General features: G+C 40.6%; 1 protein-coding gene across 6 annotated transcripts in view; it reads left to right on the top strand.

Annotated features, from left to right (window-relative positions):
* The window catches only part of KATNAL1 (katanin catalytic subunit A1 like 1), a 50668-nt gene that overhangs the window by 14327 nt on the left and 17544 nt on the right, over positions 1-18797 (top strand). For 5 of the 6 annotated variants that reach the window (XM_038388066.2, XM_043504365.1, XM_038388068.2 and 2 more), the window contains exons 3-6: positions 2591-2751; positions 6853-7021; positions 15321-15448; positions 16497-16602. In XM_038388066.2, coding sequence (XP_038243994.1) covers positions 2591-2751; positions 6853-7021; positions 15321-15448; positions 16497-16602 — 564 coding nt within the window. The remainder of the gene's footprint in view (positions 1-2590; positions 2752-6852; positions 7022-15320; positions 15449-16496; positions 16603-18797) is intronic. The other variant, XM_038388069.2, reaches the window with a different exon arrangement.

The raw sequence follows: 18797 nt of genomic DNA, 5'->3' as shown, positions 1-18797 counted from the left end.
TCTCGCTCTTTCCATTGCTGCTAGAAATTGACCTACAAATACCAAATATCAAACTATTCATAGGTCTTTACACTGGGGCTATGAAAGGTCTTGGCTCTTACTAAGGTTTGTCAAACTGCCACATTAACTTGATATTTCTAATACTTGGATTTCAAATTCAAATTAATTTAGTGTATTAAAGAAAAGGATTTCCTTGATTTCAGTGGGAATTGGATCAGGCCAGGAGTCAACAGATAGTAGATTAACAAGTATGAGATAGATAATTCCTTAAAATGTATTTGAATGGTGCTAGTTAGCTACTATATTCTCTGACCAGTAGAAAATGGAAGTTGCAAACATACAATGCAAGTGTATAACTTCACACTCAGACTTCCATTGTAAAAGTAAGAAAACATGGATGAAGTAATATCTTTTATTGGACCCACTTCTGTTGGTGAAAGACATAGGCACCGACTCCATGAGTGCTCCGGGGCTGGAGCACCCACAGGAAAAAAATTGTGGGTGCTTAGCACCCACCGGCAACCCCCCTATCAATGGGCTCTCCCTCCCAGCAGCGCCTTCTGCCCGCTGGTGGGTACCGCTGATCAGCATCTCCCCCTCCCTCCCAGTGTCTACCACTTGCTGTGGATCAACTTTTTCGCAGTGTGAGGAGGCGCTTGGGAGTAAGAGGGAGGAGCGAAGGCACAGTGTGTTCGGGGGAGGGGGTGGGAAGAGGCAGGGTGGGGGTGGGGCACTGGGAGAAGAGGTGGAGTGGGGGCAGAGACAAGGGAAGCACCCCCCAGCAGATTAGAAACCTATGGTGAAAGAGACAAGCTTTTGACCTCCACAAAGCTCTTCTTCATGTCAACTTGTCTCTTTCACCAACAGAAGTTGTTCCAATAAAAGATATTGCCTCACTCGCCTTGATTCTCTCATATCATGGGGCCAACATGGCAACAATAACACTGAAAACAAATTATAAAAGTAAGTCATGTTCCCAGTTTCTTCTATTGCTTTAGTTGTCGTCTTAATCTAGGCTACCTTTATTGCCCTCTTTCATATCTGTATTATTGAAAACATTTCCTGATACTGTGAATGTATTGTGACTGTTCAACTCTACAAGTGAACATCTCTGTCAAGTTTTGAACAATATCAGGGCATGGATCTCGCAGCCCATACTCTCAAGATTCCATTGAAGTGTAATAGGAGTAGCCACATGTTTGAGAGCTGCTGGATTGGACCGTGTGACAGGTTGGCTCACAGAAACCCCCTTGGGGCTGCCAACTGATGTGCCAAGACTACTTCTGCTCCTGCTTTCCCTGCCCTCCCAGCTTGGGATTTCCGTGCCCTGCCTGGTTGGAGCCAGACCTGCTAGCCTGCTGCAAACCCAGACCCAGGTCTGAACCACGTCCTCTAACAGCTGTAGGCTTAAACTGAAAGCAGCTTAAGAAGTGTTCCTGTCTTTAACACTCAGATGCCTAACTCCCAATGGGGTCCAAACCCAAAATAAATCCGTTTTACCCTGTATAAAGCTTATACAGGGTAAACTCATAAATTGTTCACCCTCTATAACACTGATAGAGAGATATGCACAGCTGTTTGCCCCTCCAGGTATTCATACATACTCTGGGTTAATTAATAAGTAAAAAGTGATTTTTATTAAATACAGAAAGTAGGATTTAAGTGGTTCCAAGTAATAGCAGACGGAACAAAGTGAATTACCAGGCAAAATAAAATAGAACACGCAAGTCTATGTCTAATACAGTAAGAAAACTGAATACAGATAAAAACCTCACTCAGAGGAGTTCCAGTAAGCTTCCTTTTACAGACTAGTCTCTGGGTCCAGCAATCACTCACACCCCCTGTAGTTACTGTCCTTTGTTCCAGTTTCCTTCAGGTATCCTTGGAGGTAGAGAGGCTATCTCTTTAGTCAGCTGAAGAAAAATGGAGGGGTCTCCCAGGGGTTTAAATAGACTTTCTCTTGTGGGTGGAGATCCCCTCCTCTCTCCTATGCAAAGTCCAGCTCCAAGATGGAGTTTTGGAGTCACATGAGCAAGTCACATGTCCATACATGACTCAGTTTTTACAGGCAGAAGCCATTGTCCACATGCTACCTTGAACATCCTTATGTAGACTTCTTATGTGGATTGGAGCCTTCCAAGATCCATTGTGCATTAAGTGCTTCTTGACTGGGCACTTAACTTGCAAATTCCTTTCTAAAAAAGTTACCCAAATGCTTTACTAAGGCTACTTAAAAATCAAGCAAGTACACTGTCAATATTCATAACTTCGATACAACAATGACACATGCATACAAATAGGATTAATATATTCAGTAGATCATAACCTTTACAGAGAATTGTTACATAGCATATGTAGAATAAAACATATTCCAGTTATGTCATATATACGTTCATAAGCATATTTCCATAAAGCCTTATGGGGTGCACCATCACAGACTGTTAGTTTTTTGTAAATATTGATTTATTCCATGGGAGTAAACATTTTCTAAACCTTTTTTCTGTTGTAAATTGAGATTGTATATAAAAAAAATAAGACCTGTGCAAAAATTAAAACAATTTTTTTCTGAAATCAATTGTTTATTTTGAAGGTCCGGCAAGAATTACTGGAGGAATATGAGCAAGTAAAGAGTATTGTCAACACGTTAGAGAGTTTTAAAATAGACAAACCTCCAGATATTCCTGTATCCTATCAAGATGAGCCATTTAGGGATCCTGCTGTTTGGCCACCTCCAGTTCCCGCTGAGCACAGGTAACTGGAAAGCACTATGGGATAGTTCAAATTTTAACTCCACCCTTGAACATTAATCCCTCTTAGCAGCAAACAAATTGATTTTTCAAGAGTCTGTTGCTACCTAAAAAGAATGATGCAGTTCAAATGTGGGGGTGATTTTTGAGGAATTGGATGTGTTTGTACGGTGGAAGAGGAAGTGTGTTTGGGTATTATGGTGTGGTAAAGCCTATGTATGGAGGTTGGTCAGGATGTTAATGTTTCCATAACTGATTTTCTTGACTTTTGATGATTAGTTGCTAAGAAATTCACTTGAACAACTGTAACTCAACAAAATTCTTTGTTTATTATAAATGCCTTGGAATCATAAAAATTACAGATAGAAAAGACCTATTAAATCAGCCAGTTCAGATCCCTGACCTTGTAGAATGGGTTATTCGCTAGTCTGAACAGTGACTGTTTTTGAGGTCAGTAATGGTTCATGTATGGCCTACGGTACATAATATGTTGCCTGAAGCCAAAAGCTTCAGGCATTGCTTTAGTACTGAAGGAAGTCTGCAGACAAGGTGATGCTTTGCAGATCTAGGGCCTGATCCAAAGCCCACTGTAGTCCATGGAAATACTTCTATTGAATTCATTGGACTCTATAACAGGCCCCTAACTTAGGTCTCTAGTCTAACTTTTTACAACATAAAATTGTTACACATTGTAGTTAAGGGGGTCTCTGAAAATAGTTGAGTTGCCCATTTTGTTTGAAAGAGCGGTCAGTTGTCTGATTTTTTTTTTTGTTTTTTATTTTTTTTTAAATAAACTATTTTCATGAAGTCCTAAAGGCTTTCATATCAGGTCATAGGAAGCTTTTTTTGCCAGTTGGAATTGAGGGATACAATAGAAAAAAGTAAAGCATCTATATTAGTTTTTGATGTCCCAAATGCCTTTCATCTGGAAGGATCCTGTTCAGCAGAACTGGAATACAAGCACCTGTGGGATGGTATGACGGAGTAGGGAGTGGGGTGGATTGACCTGGGAATGTTGCGTGGGAATTTTACTGGGACTGTCTGCATTGGTGGTGGGGATATCAGGGTGTGACTTCACTTGAGGGACGATACCTGAGCATGTAACCTGAGCCCAGGATGGGTGTTGGGGTGAGATGACATCTTTGCCTGGGAAACTGGACAAAGGCTGGAGGAGGAGCTGGGGGAAGGCTGGATGAGACTGCTGGAGGGGGTTTTTGAGTTGGGAGTTGACTGGGGAAATGGAGGGAGCCCCAGGGTTGGGGTCTAAGCTCCCTGCCCCCGAGATGGACCTGACTGAGGGGGTCTGTTGTCTGTACCTACAAGATCTGATTTGGACTGTGTTCCTATTGTCTAATAAACCTTCTGTTTTACTGGCTGGCTGAGAGTCACGGTGAATCACAGCAAGTGGGGGGTACAGGGCCCTGAGTCCCCCACAGATGGACAACAGCAATCTGTGGAAGGAGGAAGGGGCTGGCCTGCTCAAAGTGCTCTTGGGATATTTATCATCTTGCAAGATATCACTGAATGATGTAGAGCCGAGTTAGCACAACTGGGAATTTTCTACACGATTTAGGAAAGCTGGTGACTGTATTTGGTAGTAATTGGAAGCCGTTACTAATCAAAGGCTATTTTGTAGCCTATATGAAATGTGTTTGTTTTTCTTAGTGCATTACCTAGTGGACAGGGGCCTGATTCTTCATTGCTTTGCACCATATGTAGTATTTACCCCCTGTTCAAAGTGGGTGTAAAACATTACCATAGCTTGCTGCTTCAGTTTCCCCCATCTCTGCCTCATTACACTGTTGTGAGTGTCAAGCTATTGCAGTGACTCCAGAGCATGAGTACCAACCTCAGGGCAGACTATTAAGAACCAGGGCACTTGCCCCAAATTGATTGTGAATTCTATACTTGGATTTCACCAACCAGTTATCAAGTGGTAAGGCAACTCCCATCTTTTCATATATTTATACCTGTTCCTGTATTTTCCACTCCATGCATCTGATTAAGTGGGTTCTAGCCCACGGAAGCTTATGCCCAAATAAATTTGTTAGTCTCTAAGGTGGCACAAGGACTCCTCATTGTTTTTGCTGATACAGACTAACACGGCTACCACTCTGAAACCTGTCAACAATATTCAGGTTACTCTCAGTCCCAAAGGACTAGTCATGTACCCAAGGTCAGTTGCACCTTAGATCTCACACCAGAGACAATGCTTGTAACCAATCCTATAATAAATTATATACAGATCTATTAAAATATGAAAAGAAATAAGAGTTATTTACAAGGTTAAAGCAAATAAACAGATACACACAGATGAGTTGCAATCTTAAATTTCAAAAAGTAATAGAAGCTTCTATAATAAACAAGCTCTATATGTTTTATAAGGCTAATCCAGGCTAAGCAGCTGTGGGGACTTCTTACTTATGCCCAGAAAACCTGTCTCTCTAGAGTCCAAGCAGCATAGATCTCCAGTTCCTTCTTCTTAGGAGTTTTTATCTCCCTCATCCCTTGTTCTCTGAGCTGCAAACTCAGCTGATGGGGGGAATCCACTTGTGTGACTCATCTTCACGTGGGGAAGGGCAAAACAAATTTATTTTATCGTCTTTAATGTCCCACAATAGTCCATCTAGTGTCACTGGACCTTCCGTGTTGGACAGGACATAACACCTTCTGTGGGAGACCACCATTTCACACTAGTTAATGTCTCTCTCTCTCCTGTGGTGATTTACAGAGGTTTACAATACAACTTCTCAAATATTACCTTACAATATGGGATACAGATGTTCTAAGTGAGATTAATGCATGCAGCAGCTCACAAGCATTCAATAAAATCTAAACACATTATTATAATTCTAATACCTATTTTAACAATACTAACAGCCAGACTGGCTCCAGCTATGTATCTGTCAATGTTCAGTTGAGACATGGGGACCTGAGTACGAGCTGGTACCTGGTCTGCCAGTGTTACAGTGAGCTTTAAAGTTTGCAGGCGATTTTGGTTAAAGGGCAGTATAAAGTGCAAAGTGAATTTATTTATATATGTTGTTTAGAGATTAAACTGTTTCTTGGTTTGGGTGTACGGTCATAGATGGGAGAGGTGACCCATCCCAGCATGTCAGCACCACTTGTAAAATAAATTAAAGTCTCATGCGGCTGCAAATGAGTGAATAAAATTACTTTAAACAGTAACAATAGCAGCAATTCTTCTGTTCCTTTACGTGTGATGAAACATTATTTGAAGTAAACACTTAGTAATCACATCCAGTTTGTGAAAGTGTGTGTGAGAGACTTTTAAAAAATGAATCTTTCAGGAAAGTAATTGCAAGTTTTGAAACAATGACAGCAAACATGAATAAAGGGATTTATTAGAGGGAACGTTAGTTTAAATTGATTAAATCTTGGCCATATATTTTCTTCTATATTTCAAGTCTAAACTGACATCCCAAGCAAAATGAATATGACCTCTCAGTTTAATCTTAAAACCAAATTCTGCCCCCTCGTATCACTGCTCAGCTTCCATTAAGGTCAGTGGGAGATATACAAAGGTGTATGAATATGCAGTTTGGTTCTATTTAGTCCTAACTTTCTGGACAATTTGTAAGTGTTGACACTTTCATATGGGGGAATCAAGATTGTGAAAGGGTCACTTTTTTCTCATTGTCTTGCTCTCTCAGATATTGAGGCCTGTCAAAGTTCTTAGCTGGCCTATTTCCCAGAATTTCTTCTATGACTGTGCTTTTGAATATAGCATAATTTAGTCCCATGATTTATAGCTTCAGGAAACTGAAACTCAAACCCTGAAACTGAAATCTGATTTGTTTTTTCCACATGCATTTTGGTTTGTTATTGTAGGGTTGGTCACAGGTGCTGAGCTGTTGGTATTGATTTTTTTTTTTTAAACAGTGAAGCATTTTTTTTTTTTTAAAATCACACACAGTCACATGATGCTGATTGACAAATGGCGGAGAATGAATAGAAGATGGAAACTTGGGCCTTTTGGCTTTGAAAGTGATTTTTCAAGGGAGTTAGTGAAATACTAAAGCATTGTCTTTTTTTTTTTTTTTTTTTTTTAAACTGTGATCGATATATTTTCTTTGTTTGCCAGGGCGCCGCCTCAGATAAAACGTCCCAACCGAGAAGTTAAACCTTTGAGGAAAGAATCACCAGGATTGCAGCCGCGAGGGCCTGTGGGCAGAGCACACCCAATATCAAAAAGTGAAAAGCCTACCAGTAGCCGAGAGAGGGAATCTAGAGCTAAAGGGAGAGAGGACAAGGTAAAAACTGGGGAGGAGGGAGGGTTGTGTGTGCTGGGGGGAAGCATTTTTTTTAAATAAATAAGCAAAAACTTAAGTTTTCCTGTGCAAGGGCAACGTGGAGGGTCTACATCAGATCGTGGACAAAGTGCATGTCACAGAGTGATTCAGTTGTAATATTACCAAGCTGGGTACTGCTTTAAACTCTCAGCACTGTTTTTAATCAGGAAGGTTATTTTTTTATAACAGAACAGTTTACTGTAGCTTTATTTTTCTGCATGTTTCAGCAAGGGCCTGATTCTAATCTCCTGTATAATAGTGTAAATCAGGAGTAAATTCTATTCAATGTAAGAGATCAGAAATGGGCCCGATTATAAAGTTTTCCAAGTAAGGAATATAGAAGTGAGACCAGTGAGATTCATTAGATATTATGCATTTTTAGTAGGATTCTGCAGAATTTAAATTAAGATGAGTTAAAACAATTGAGATTGTTCTGTAAATTCTGCAGTGATCTACAAGTATTTACAAAAGTATTTTTAAGTATGTTCTTAACTAGCAGGTGGAGATATACCAAAAGCATACAGATTTAAAAAGACAACCAAACTTTTTAAATAATCCTATCATTAGGAGATTATTATTATAAATAACAAAACATTTAGAGGAAGATGTTTCTTTGAAAAGCGTTGTGGGGAAGACAGTGTTCTGAATTAAAATGGGCTGGGAATTAAGGTTAGTTTTTTTAAAAGGTTTGTTGTAAAAAGAGAAACAATAATAGAGTGAGAGAGAGAAGAAAGTAGGAACTGATTCACCAACATATAACTGTAGAAGACATTTCAAAAGGAATGCTTTTTGAGAAAGTAAGATGCATGTGTGAAAAATTGGGTGTTTATAACTGAAACTGCCTTACAACCTTAACTGTGGAGTCACTATCAGGAAGCCATGGTATAAAGCAGTGATACGCAGACCTCAGTGGTTCAGGAGCCAAATTAGCCAAAAGAGCCACAGTAGTGTGAATTCATTGTGTTGTTTACTACTATTCATACTTAAACAGTCTAACAGGGAAAATACTTAGTTTTTATATACATATATAGTATTCGCACAGCAAATAAGTTAATAACTTAACTGGTTAACATATTAAAAGCATCCTGATTGGTTAATAACTTAGGGGGTTAATAATTAAATCACACAGTGTTTTAATATTATGTGCTGCAAAGAGCCGCATTAACACGTTAAAGAGCCTCTTGTGGCTCATGGGTCGCAGTCTGAGTATCACTGATATAAACAGTACAAGACTGGAGCATAATGAGATGGCTTTACTTTTGTGAGATATGCAATCTTACCTGTTTGGAGCTTGTGGTATAATACAGGTTGTGATTGGTGAGTTATAAAATATTTTGGTAAGTTTTCATAGCTACACACTAAATATTCAAGAATGAGAAAGGACTTAAAGGGAAGAATCCAGCTCTGTTAAGGGATAGACAAAAGTGACCTTTGTATCAGTCATTTTTGATTCTGTGGAAGAGGGTATTAAGCAACACTAGTCCTCTTTGTCACTGGTTGTTCGGATGTACTCTTCTAGCAGTGCCACTGAATAAACTTCAAATAAACTTTGAAATGTAAAGTTGAATCATTTTAGAAATCTCTCTCTGCATGCTTAGAACAGCAAGATTTACAATAACAAGGGAACACTCTGCAAGCTATAAAAAGCTTTTCAAGAACTGTGAAAATTGTTTACAGTTCTGCTAGTGAAATGAGGAACTAGAATCCTGTTGTGTGACCAGTTTAATACACCAGGCACATATGCATTCAAGTCTTGACTCTAATGAGGATAAAACCATGCACTCTAAAGTTTCCTATAAGGAGCAGTATAAGGCTTTACTATGGAAGAGCCTGTGCTGGTACTATTCTAGGACAGTAATTATCTCTGGGAGTAATACTACTACTAATCTACATCAGGGAAGCCAGATGGAGAAGATTCATAAATAGAAATATATTTCTGTAGTTACTTAACATTTTAAATAGATTTTATCTGAATATTTTTTAAAAAACTTCTCATGGTTTACATTAATACCTAATATAAGCAAGAACTTAGTTTTCTCCTACCAGTTTTATCCTTGTCCGCTAATAAGCATTGATGTCATGTGGTGTTTGGAATGGAGCTGAAATTAGCATACTTCTTTTTGTCAACACGTCAGTTGACATGAGATCAGTTGCTGCTTATGTTCCATTTATTTTTAAATGTTACTGGGAGTAGGGCACATTTTGATTAAAATTCTGTTGGCTGTTCCATAGGCACTTGTTGCTATAAATCATGGTGCTCTACAGCATGCAGAGAGATTTCTAAAATGATTGAATGTTGTATTTTAAAGGGGATTTGTTTGGTTGCCTGGCCAGGTCTTGCTAGAAATTGTAAAGATAAGATTCTCATCCAGTAAGACATTGGTTGCAATGTGACTGGTTGTAGCTTGTGCTGGGTATGCTAATGATGATATCTAGATAATAAATGCTCTTTTCTGGATTTGTAGCCAAAACAACCATCTCATCTTATGGGTTTGCAGCCATCCTCTTCCCAAGCCATGTAACAACCTCCTCAAACTGATTGTAAGCAGGGTCGTGGAGTTTGTCCTTTTTTTGCCTGTAAAGTAATATGCATGTTTATGGTGCTACATAATTAATAATTCTAATTAATACTATCCACTCTGATGGTGCTTATGCACTAGCACCCCTTTAAAATGCTGTTTCCTAAGTGTTATTTTTTTTTCTTTCTCTGCTGCACTGAAAGCCTCGAGGCTGGTTGTTGTGGTCCCCCCTGCTGGAATATTGTCAGGAATTTCAGCCTTTCAGCCCCGCGGCTTAATTTAAATAGGCAATATGTGTATGTTACTAAGGTTGTATAGTGCCCCATGAGTACCCTAGGAGAATGTTTGGGAGTACTCTGAGAATTAGATTAGTGTCTTCTAATAGAGAAACCACCACAAAGCCATGCAGAGTAGTTCTACCAACTTAATGCTACAAAAGGAGATGCTGTTACGCCTGGAAAAGTATTCAGAACCACCCACGAATGTATAACTCAACCTTTATTTGGGCAACTAATCCTTAAATCTGTGAATAATACTATTTACATTAATAATGGAGCTACTTGCAAGACTAGTGATTAATCACCCAAGTAAAAGCATCAGAATTGGGTTTGTTTGTAACTATTGTTAATCATTTTGTTGCATGTGAAAACTATAAATATTTTAAATCTTACTTTATTTCAGTTGTAGATAAGTAATAAATGCCCTGTTCTACAGCTTGAGTGTCGATTTGGCAGAACTTCTATTTTTGAGGGTTTATTAATTTCATTTTTTGGAGTTTATTTTTTAGCAATTTCTGAGTTTTATGTAGTGTACAAAGAATCAGGTTTTTTCAGGGCTCTTTGTATATTCTGTAATGAGTAATGTATGCAATATACATTGCTCATCACAGTATGTAATGTAATGCATAATCTCTTTGTAAGGTTCCCTAGTGAACTTTAATGTAGTACTGTTTCAAACAGCACTACCATTAAGTGCATTAGGGAAGTTCTAGTGTGCACCAGCAGGGTCTAAACAGACCAATTAATGTGCAACACATTAGTGTGCTTTAGAAATTACACCCCTGTTGTCCTCATTATTGCTCCATGTAGACGAGCCCTTAAGTAACCCTTTCCAGTGTCTTTCCATTGTTTATTGGATAAACGCTGATTTCATTTTTATTTTGTTACACCCCCACCACCATCCATTTCAGGAAGAGTTTACTCAATACCTTCCCCCCAGTATTCAAGCCCAGATCCCTGAGGGACCTTAATCTCGTTATCTCTGCTCTGACAAAGCCACTAGCAATGTGTTACCTCTCCATGAAGGTGATATTCTCGGTAGCCATTACCTCAGTTAGATGGGTCAGTGAACTGGTGGCCATGATTGCAGACCTCCCTTACACTATATTCCAGTGTCCTTACAGCCACACTCTAAATTCCTCCCAAAAGTAGTGTCGAAGTTCCATCTAAATCATTGCATCTACCTACCTGTTTTCTGCCCCAAACCACACCCCTCCCATGTGGACAGGGTCCTGCACTCCCTTGATGTCTGCCGTGCACTGGCATTTTACCTCCACGGGACTCGCTCCTTTCGCACATCGCCAAAACTATTTGTGGCCATTGCTCACCAATCCAAGGGCTAAATCCTCTTCTCCTAATGAATCTCCAATTCGGTCTCTGGGTTTATCTGTGAATGCAACACACAATCCAACATTCCCCCACCCAATGGAGTCACAGCGCACTCTATGCGAGTGCGAGCATCCACACTGACCTGCCTTGCAGATATCTCATGGCACGAGATCTGTAGTGCAGCTACTTGGTGCTCTATCCATATGTTCACGGCCCACTATGCCATTGCACGAGCAATGGGTATGGAGGTTGCTGTAGGCCAAGCGGTACTGTAGATTGTACTGTACTTCAACACTGCTCACTAATCACCCACGTATGGCATACGTATAGGGACTATCACTCGAAGAAGAGAAAATTACTTACCTGTAACTGGAGGTTCTTTGAAATGTGTGGTCCCTATTTATATTCCAATACCCACCCTCAAGTCCTCTGCTGCGGGCGAGACTGCACAACAGTAAGAGGGACCCAGGTGAGGCATTGACCCAGCCGACCTATTATATCCTTGGCTGCGAGCATGAGGGGATGCACTACACTTGTGCAGGTCAACAGACACTGCTAAGAAACACTTCCAGTCTCGGGGCATGGTGCGCATGCGCACCAATGTATGGAATATAAATAGGGACCACACATCTTGAAGAACCTCCAGTTACTGGAAGTATCCTCCATTTTTCACCAGGACTAAGATTGTCAAAATGTCTGCAAAGTGGCATTTAGTTCAAAGCTAACTCTATGGCTGCAGGAAATTCAAATGAGTTATGTCAGAATAGATTGTTTATAACATGACACTGTTTAAAAAATAAGATCTGCTGTGGAGGCAAATTTTCAGATGTCATTGTTTAGTTTATAAAAATCATTTATCATATAAATGAATGCATACCATTGAGAAGGCTTGTTATGCTAGAAGGTTGCCAACTTGTGAAAGCTGTGCGTAAGAGGATCATGAAGTGGAGATGAGAGCCTGTAGCATTCTTATATTTTATTTTTATTTAGCATAAGATTGATTTACTTACGCAGTTATTTTCAGAGGGTACTTGTAGTATCCTTACAAATCCCTTTGTTCGTGCTTTTCCTTTTATGCTGCCACCCTGTGGTTGTTTGTAGTAATTACATAGTTATGTAATGGTCTTAGTGCAAGTGAATAAATAAAGTTGTTGGCATGCTCCCAGCACGCAGCAGCTGGGCGGATGGCTTTCTGGCATTGTCTGTTTTTTGTTTTCACTACATAGATCTCACATTATCTCCTGCAGTATTTTGTTTATTTGTGTACCATCTTTTTGCATAGCAATAACGTACACTCTGGTTTGCTCAAATGTTGGAGCACGCATCCGATGAAGTGAGCTGTAGCTCACGAAAGCTTATGCTCTAATAAATTTGTTAGTCTCTAAGGTGCCACAAGTACTCCTTTTCTTTTTGCGAATACAGACTAACACGGCTGCTACTCTGACACCTCAGATATGTTGTTCAGCCCTGCTACTTTCTTTCACCTTTGCAGTGCACCAATAGCCTATTTAAGTATCCCTTGGCTTACTGCTATTAAAGCTTGGCTTAATTTTGTTTCAATTTAAAAATCCTCTTAAAATCAGCTTTTCAGTGTGCAGCAAATCCTTCCACTGTAAAAAGAAAAACCCCTAGCTCATTGAAGGGAGATAAGAGAGAATTCAATATCAGAGAGAGTCTGCAAACACCTTTTTGTCACTGTGAATACTGTTCTTATTTTTACCTTGATAGATAGGTAGGTAACTCCTGTCTTTTAAAATCTTTTCAACACTATGGGTCCCTTCTCATTGTTCCTTTTCTTCCTGACTGTCGTTTTGACAGCAGTTTCTGGTCCCAGTGCAACTTTCAACTTGCTTGCTATTATGGGCTCAGTTTTGTAATAAAAGTGAGAGTTGAAAGAAGCTAGAACACAGGCACAGACAGTTCCCTGAAGGGCATGTGGGTTAATGGGCAAAGGGAAGAGGCATTGTTAACTGCCCCTTTCTCCTCTGCTAGCTCATTTGTCTCTCTGACTCCCTCTTCCTATGCTGCCTCTGTCCACTTGCCCATAGCTGCTTTTCTGAGGCAGCTGGGATACTTTAACTTTGTTAGTACTTAGAGGCTGTGTTGGGAACTCTAAACCAGCTTCCAATTTAGCCTAGTTCAGTTAAAAAGCAATGCAGCTGCTCCTCAGGCTCCACTTAGCCCTGCTGTTGGGCTGGGAGGGGAAGTATTAGAGGGGAATTGTTAGAGGAGGAGAATTAGAAGTGTTGCTTCAGAGGGAAGATGTTGCGTCACCCATAAGATCAGCAGAGCTGTGGAACTACTAACTTTGGAGTTTATGATCAGTTTGGGGCTGAGGCTGTTTTATCCAATTGTGGGACAATTCTGGACACACCAGATGTTCCTGTAATAAAAACAATAATTAGGCTCAAATGTAGGGTTGCCAGCTTTCTAGTTTCTGAAAACTGGATGCCCCTGTTCCGCCTCTTCCCCCAGGCTCTTCTACCCCCATTGCTTTCCCCCTCAACTCCAGTGTGAGTTACTCCAAGAGACTTGCAAACCCCAGCTCCAGCAGGCCGCCTGGGAATTCAGGTAGCAGAGAGCTGTGGCCGTGTGGAAGCAGCCAGGCAGTCCCACTGGCGAGCTAGGATGCAGCAGTCCTGCATGGCAGCCTCCCGCCTCCTTCTTTGTGGCTTGCCCAGCAGCCCCCTCCCCTGCTCGCTTGAGCCCTTGCCACCCCGGAGCTTCCTTAGCGTGGCTGGGGGAAGCACTAGCTGGTGGGGCAGCCGCCTTTGCTTCCCTCCCACAGAACATTCTGTGTCCACTGGGAGCCCTTTAACCCGCTTGCTATGGGCCCCTACACCTGTCCTCTGCCGCAGTCCTGCAAACTGTGCTCCTCAAAGGGGCAACAGGCTACCCCTCCCCTCCCCCCTCATGGTAACTGGACTTTCCAGTCAAAAAGGGTTGCCAACTCTGACCAAAGCTATTCCAGGAGATTTTTTTTCCCAACATGTTGTAATGTCATTTTCTTAAAATAGCCTATTGCTATTGTTCCCGGATTGCTTTCAGTAGTCACTGGGAGATCGATGCCGATTCTGGGAGACTCCAGGCCAATCCTGGAGGACTGGCAACCCCAGACTCCTGATAACCCTACTTTAGGGCTCCTAATGCAGCCCTTTAAATGGACTTTAAAGTATTCTGACCGTGTGGGGGATTGTGTTGAGACAGAGAAAGGGAATAGGAAATAGACAATTGTTGGAGTTGCGGGAAGAGAAGCAGCCAAGCTGGGAAGACCTTTTCTTTAAGTCCCGACTATATTGAAATAAATAAATAAAAACTATATATCCGTTAAAAACCAGGCAGAAAAAATGTTATTTTCTCCCATCAGAGAGAACAGGTATAGGGATTCAACAAAATTTTTTTGGTGGTGGTAGGGTCTAGATCTAAATTAGTACCAGCTGGCCAACAAATGTAGCATCATCTGGCCCAGCTAGCCAATCAAAATGCACCTTTGGACAATCTTGTCCTAAGCCAGGATCTAATATAGCATTACGTCATGACAGAGCCTGCACAGATAGGCTTGTGCTGCATCTGTCTCGTGTGTTGAACGTCATGAGAAGTGTGCTGGTAATTCAAAGAATGATTTATTGCTACTAGAAAAGGAGGACTTGTGGCACCTCCGATGCATGCATCCGATGAAGTGAGCTGTAGCTCACGAAAGCTTATGCTCAAATAAACGTTAGTCTCTAAGGTGCCACAAGTCCTCCTTTTCTTTTTGCGAATACAGACTAACATGGCTGCTACTCTGAAACCTGTCATTCTTGCTACTAGAGTCTAGTTTGTAAATTAAAAAAAAAAATTTTAAACTGATTTTGGGATCAAGGTAACAGCACTTTATGAATGACTCTATAGCACATTCTGTTGGACTGGCGACAGTGACAAGTATCTGGAGACCGTGGAGATAAGATGTGAAAAGATTGTGCTTCCTTGACTGTTGCAGGAATGAGACAAGCCACAGTTCTGTGTAAAAAATCTGAAATTTCTCTTGGCTTAAACATAGTAGCAACTGAACAATTTTACTCTATGATTCAAATCTTGGAGCTGTTCAAAGTAAAAGTTTCATTATAGACTCCTGTGATTTCTTAACGTTCCTAGGGAAAGAAAATTCCACAGGAAGGTGCTGGTGATGGGGAAATTCAGAAATATGATGGAGCAGGATATGATAAAGACCTGGTTGAAGCACTGGAAAGGGACATTGTATCAAGAAATCCAAGCATTCATTGGTATGAGAATTTTCTCAATTAAATTCTTTAGCCAGGCTGGAGGGGAAAGAGCATGTCCTCTCATTAAATTGGGACCTTAACTCTTTTAAAATGGCAAACAGCCATGTCTTTCCAGATAGGGGAAACAAGGGCTTCTGGTTCTAATCGTGTACTAATTTGATTGAAAGTCTTACTCGGCATTCTTACCCAGTATGCTATGCAAAATGTCCATTACAAGTACCTACTCAAAAGCCTAACTGCACCCCAGAGAACATTAAAAGTATTGTTTTGATGATCACCAGGGATCCTAGAAATCCATTTGCAATGGGGAAAAACAAGGAAAACAATGGATTTTGTGTTTTTACAGAGAATCTTTAGTTTTTACATTTTGTGAAAAAATAAAAACATATATTAACTGTTAACTATATTTTATTGAAAGTGCCAGTGTCACTTATTCAATGTGTGCAACCTCCCCCTCTTGTGGTTGATTTTTGAATGCGCTTTAAATTTACAGTTTATATGATCTAATTGGGACCAGGGCCAGATTGGATAATCAAGAGAATTTGCAAGAGCTTTCTACCCTTATTTCGATCCCAAGCTGCTGATGGTTCGGTTAATATGGAGAGCCAGATAATGGAGGCTTGGCTAAACAGGATTCTACTGTATATCAATAAAACATGGTGTTCAACTGATGTTGAACCTATATCAGTACCTATATGTACTGAGGGTAGTTCAGTGTTTCATTTGAATCATGAAAAAACACAGATATTTGATTCTTTATTAGAGAGTTTTGGTCTTTTTAACATGGAAAATCAGGGTCACTGATGATCACGTGAGCCAAAACAATTTTTAATTGAGTATCCTAGTAACCTTAGCTGAAAGTAATTTTTTTTCCTGCCTTTCACAGGAGAGGTCAATGTAAGGCCACAGATTTATAGCAATGGTCTCAATAGGAACATACTGGCATAGTAAAAAGGATAGCGGTAAATACAATACTTTTCTCTGTTTTTCATGGCTTAAAAACAAAGTGAAATGTTATGCTTTGTAAATTTGTCCTGGTCTTTTGCAGGAATGACATAGCAGATTTGGAAGAAGCCAAGAAATTATTAAGGGAAGCGGTTGTTCTGCCAATGTGGATGCCTGATTTTTTCAAAGGGATCAGAAGGCCGTGGAAGGTGAGCATGTACAACCACATTCTGCAGACTGGTCATGGTGCTTTCATGTATGCCAAGTTGTATCTACATGAGCGTAGCATCATGTGCTCATGTTTCCTTGTACCGATGGTATACTGTAATACGTATAGCTATTATACTGCCGTAATAGCCTAAAATACACATTTATTTAGCAAAGATGGATAATTCTTTAATTATAATAAATGTGGGATTGATCCAGAGTAGCTGGACCACAGTAAGTGAGAGCCCAATTTGGATCTGATTCACAACTTAAAAAAAAAAATTGTTGAGGAAGCATATGAGCTGCTGTGTAAACAGAAAATGAAATGACCTAGCTTTTGGTTTGGGACTGATTGTCCCTTATTCAGGGAATGACTTACGATACAGTTGTGGAAAAGAAACCCTTGAGGAATTCCACCATGATTTCAACAATTTCCATCCCACCATTAACCTCAGCCTGGACTAGTCCACACAAGAGATCCACTTCCTGGAGACTACGGTGCTAATAAGCGATGTTCACATAAACACTATCCTATACCAGAAACCTACTGACCGCTATTCCTACCTACATGCCTCCAGCTTTCATCCAGACCACACCACACGATCCATTGTCTACAGCCAAGCTCTACGATATAACCGCATTTGCTCCAACCCCTCAGACAGAGACAAACACTTACAAGATCTCTATCAAGCATTCTTACAACTACAATACCCACCTGCTGAAGTGAAGAAACAGATTGACAGAGCCAGAAGAGTACCCAGAAGTAACCTTCTACAGGACAGGCCCAACAATGAAAATAACAGAACGCCACTAGCCACCACCTTCAGCCCCCAACTAAAACCTCTCCAACACATCATCAAGGATCTATAACCTATCCTGAAGGACGATTCATCACTCTCATAGATCTTGGGAGACAGACCAGTCTTTGCTTACAGACAGCCCCCCAACCTGAAGCAAATACTCACCGGCAACCATACACCACACAACAGAACCACTAACCCAGGAACCTATCCTGGCAACAAAGCCCATTGCCAACTGTGTCCACATATCTATTCAGGGGACATCATCATAGGGCCTAATCACATTAGTCACGCTATCAGAGGCTCGTTCACCAGCACATCTACCAATGTGATATATGCCATCTGCCATGTACATTGGCCAAACTGGACAGTCTCTACGTAAAAGAATAAATGGACACAAATCAGACTTCAAGAATTATAACATTCAAAAACCAGTTGGAGAACACTTCAATCTCTCTGGTCACTCGATTACAGACCTAAGAGGGGCTATTCTTCAACAAAAAAAAACTTCAAAAACAGACTCCAAGGAGACTGCTGAATTGGAATTAATTTGCAAACTGGATACAATTAATTTAGGCTTGAATAGAGACTGGGAATGGATGAGTCATTACACAAAGTAAAACTATTTCCCCATGTTTGTTCCCCACGCACCCCCCAATTTTCCTCAGACTTTCTTGTCAACTGCTGGAAATGGCCTACCTAGATTATCACTACAAAAGGGTCCCTCCCCCCCCCGCCGCTCTCCTGCTGGTAATAGCTCACCTTACCTGGTTACTCTCCTTACAGTGTGTATGGTAACACCCATTGTTTCATGTTCTCTGTGTATATAAATCTCTCCACTGTATTTTCCACTGAATGCATCTGGTGAAGTGAGCTGTAGCTTAGAAAAGCTTATGCTCAAATAAATTTTAGTCTCTAAAGAGCCACAAGTCCTCCTTTTCTTTTTGCGGATACAGACTAACACGGCTGCTATTCTGAAAGTTGGGGGCTTGTCACTTCATTGAGTTAGTTATGATGATGAAGTCCAGGAAGATATTTCCTTGAATATCCTCTTTATGGCCCCGATTCAGCAAAGTTCTTAAGCATGTGGTTAATGTTAAATACATGAGCTGTCCCAGTACTTAAGGCCCAGATTCAGCAATGTACTTAAGCACATATTTGTTCTAAATACCTAACCAGTTAGTAGTTAGGGTGGCATTGTGGCTTCCCTTTCATGGCTGGAGCTTTTCTTCTTCACTTTGCCCTGTGGGAGAAGCAGACAGAATGTGGCTGTTAACCTTCTTTAAGAAGACTAGTGTGCCGGTGGTCCTGTGTGGGGAGGGCAGGGCCCCTTTTCCCTCCTAAACCCATTGGTGCTCATAGGCCAGCACTCTTCCTGACTAAACATAGGTGTCATG

This window comes from Dermochelys coriacea, chromosome 1 (assembly GCF_009764565.3).
Source record: "Dermochelys coriacea isolate rDerCor1 chromosome 1, rDerCor1.pri.v4, whole genome shotgun sequence".
NCBI lineage: Eukaryota > Metazoa > Chordata > Testudines > Dermochelyidae > Dermochelys > Dermochelys coriacea.
This window is presented reverse-complemented; position numbering and strand designations above follow the sequence as displayed.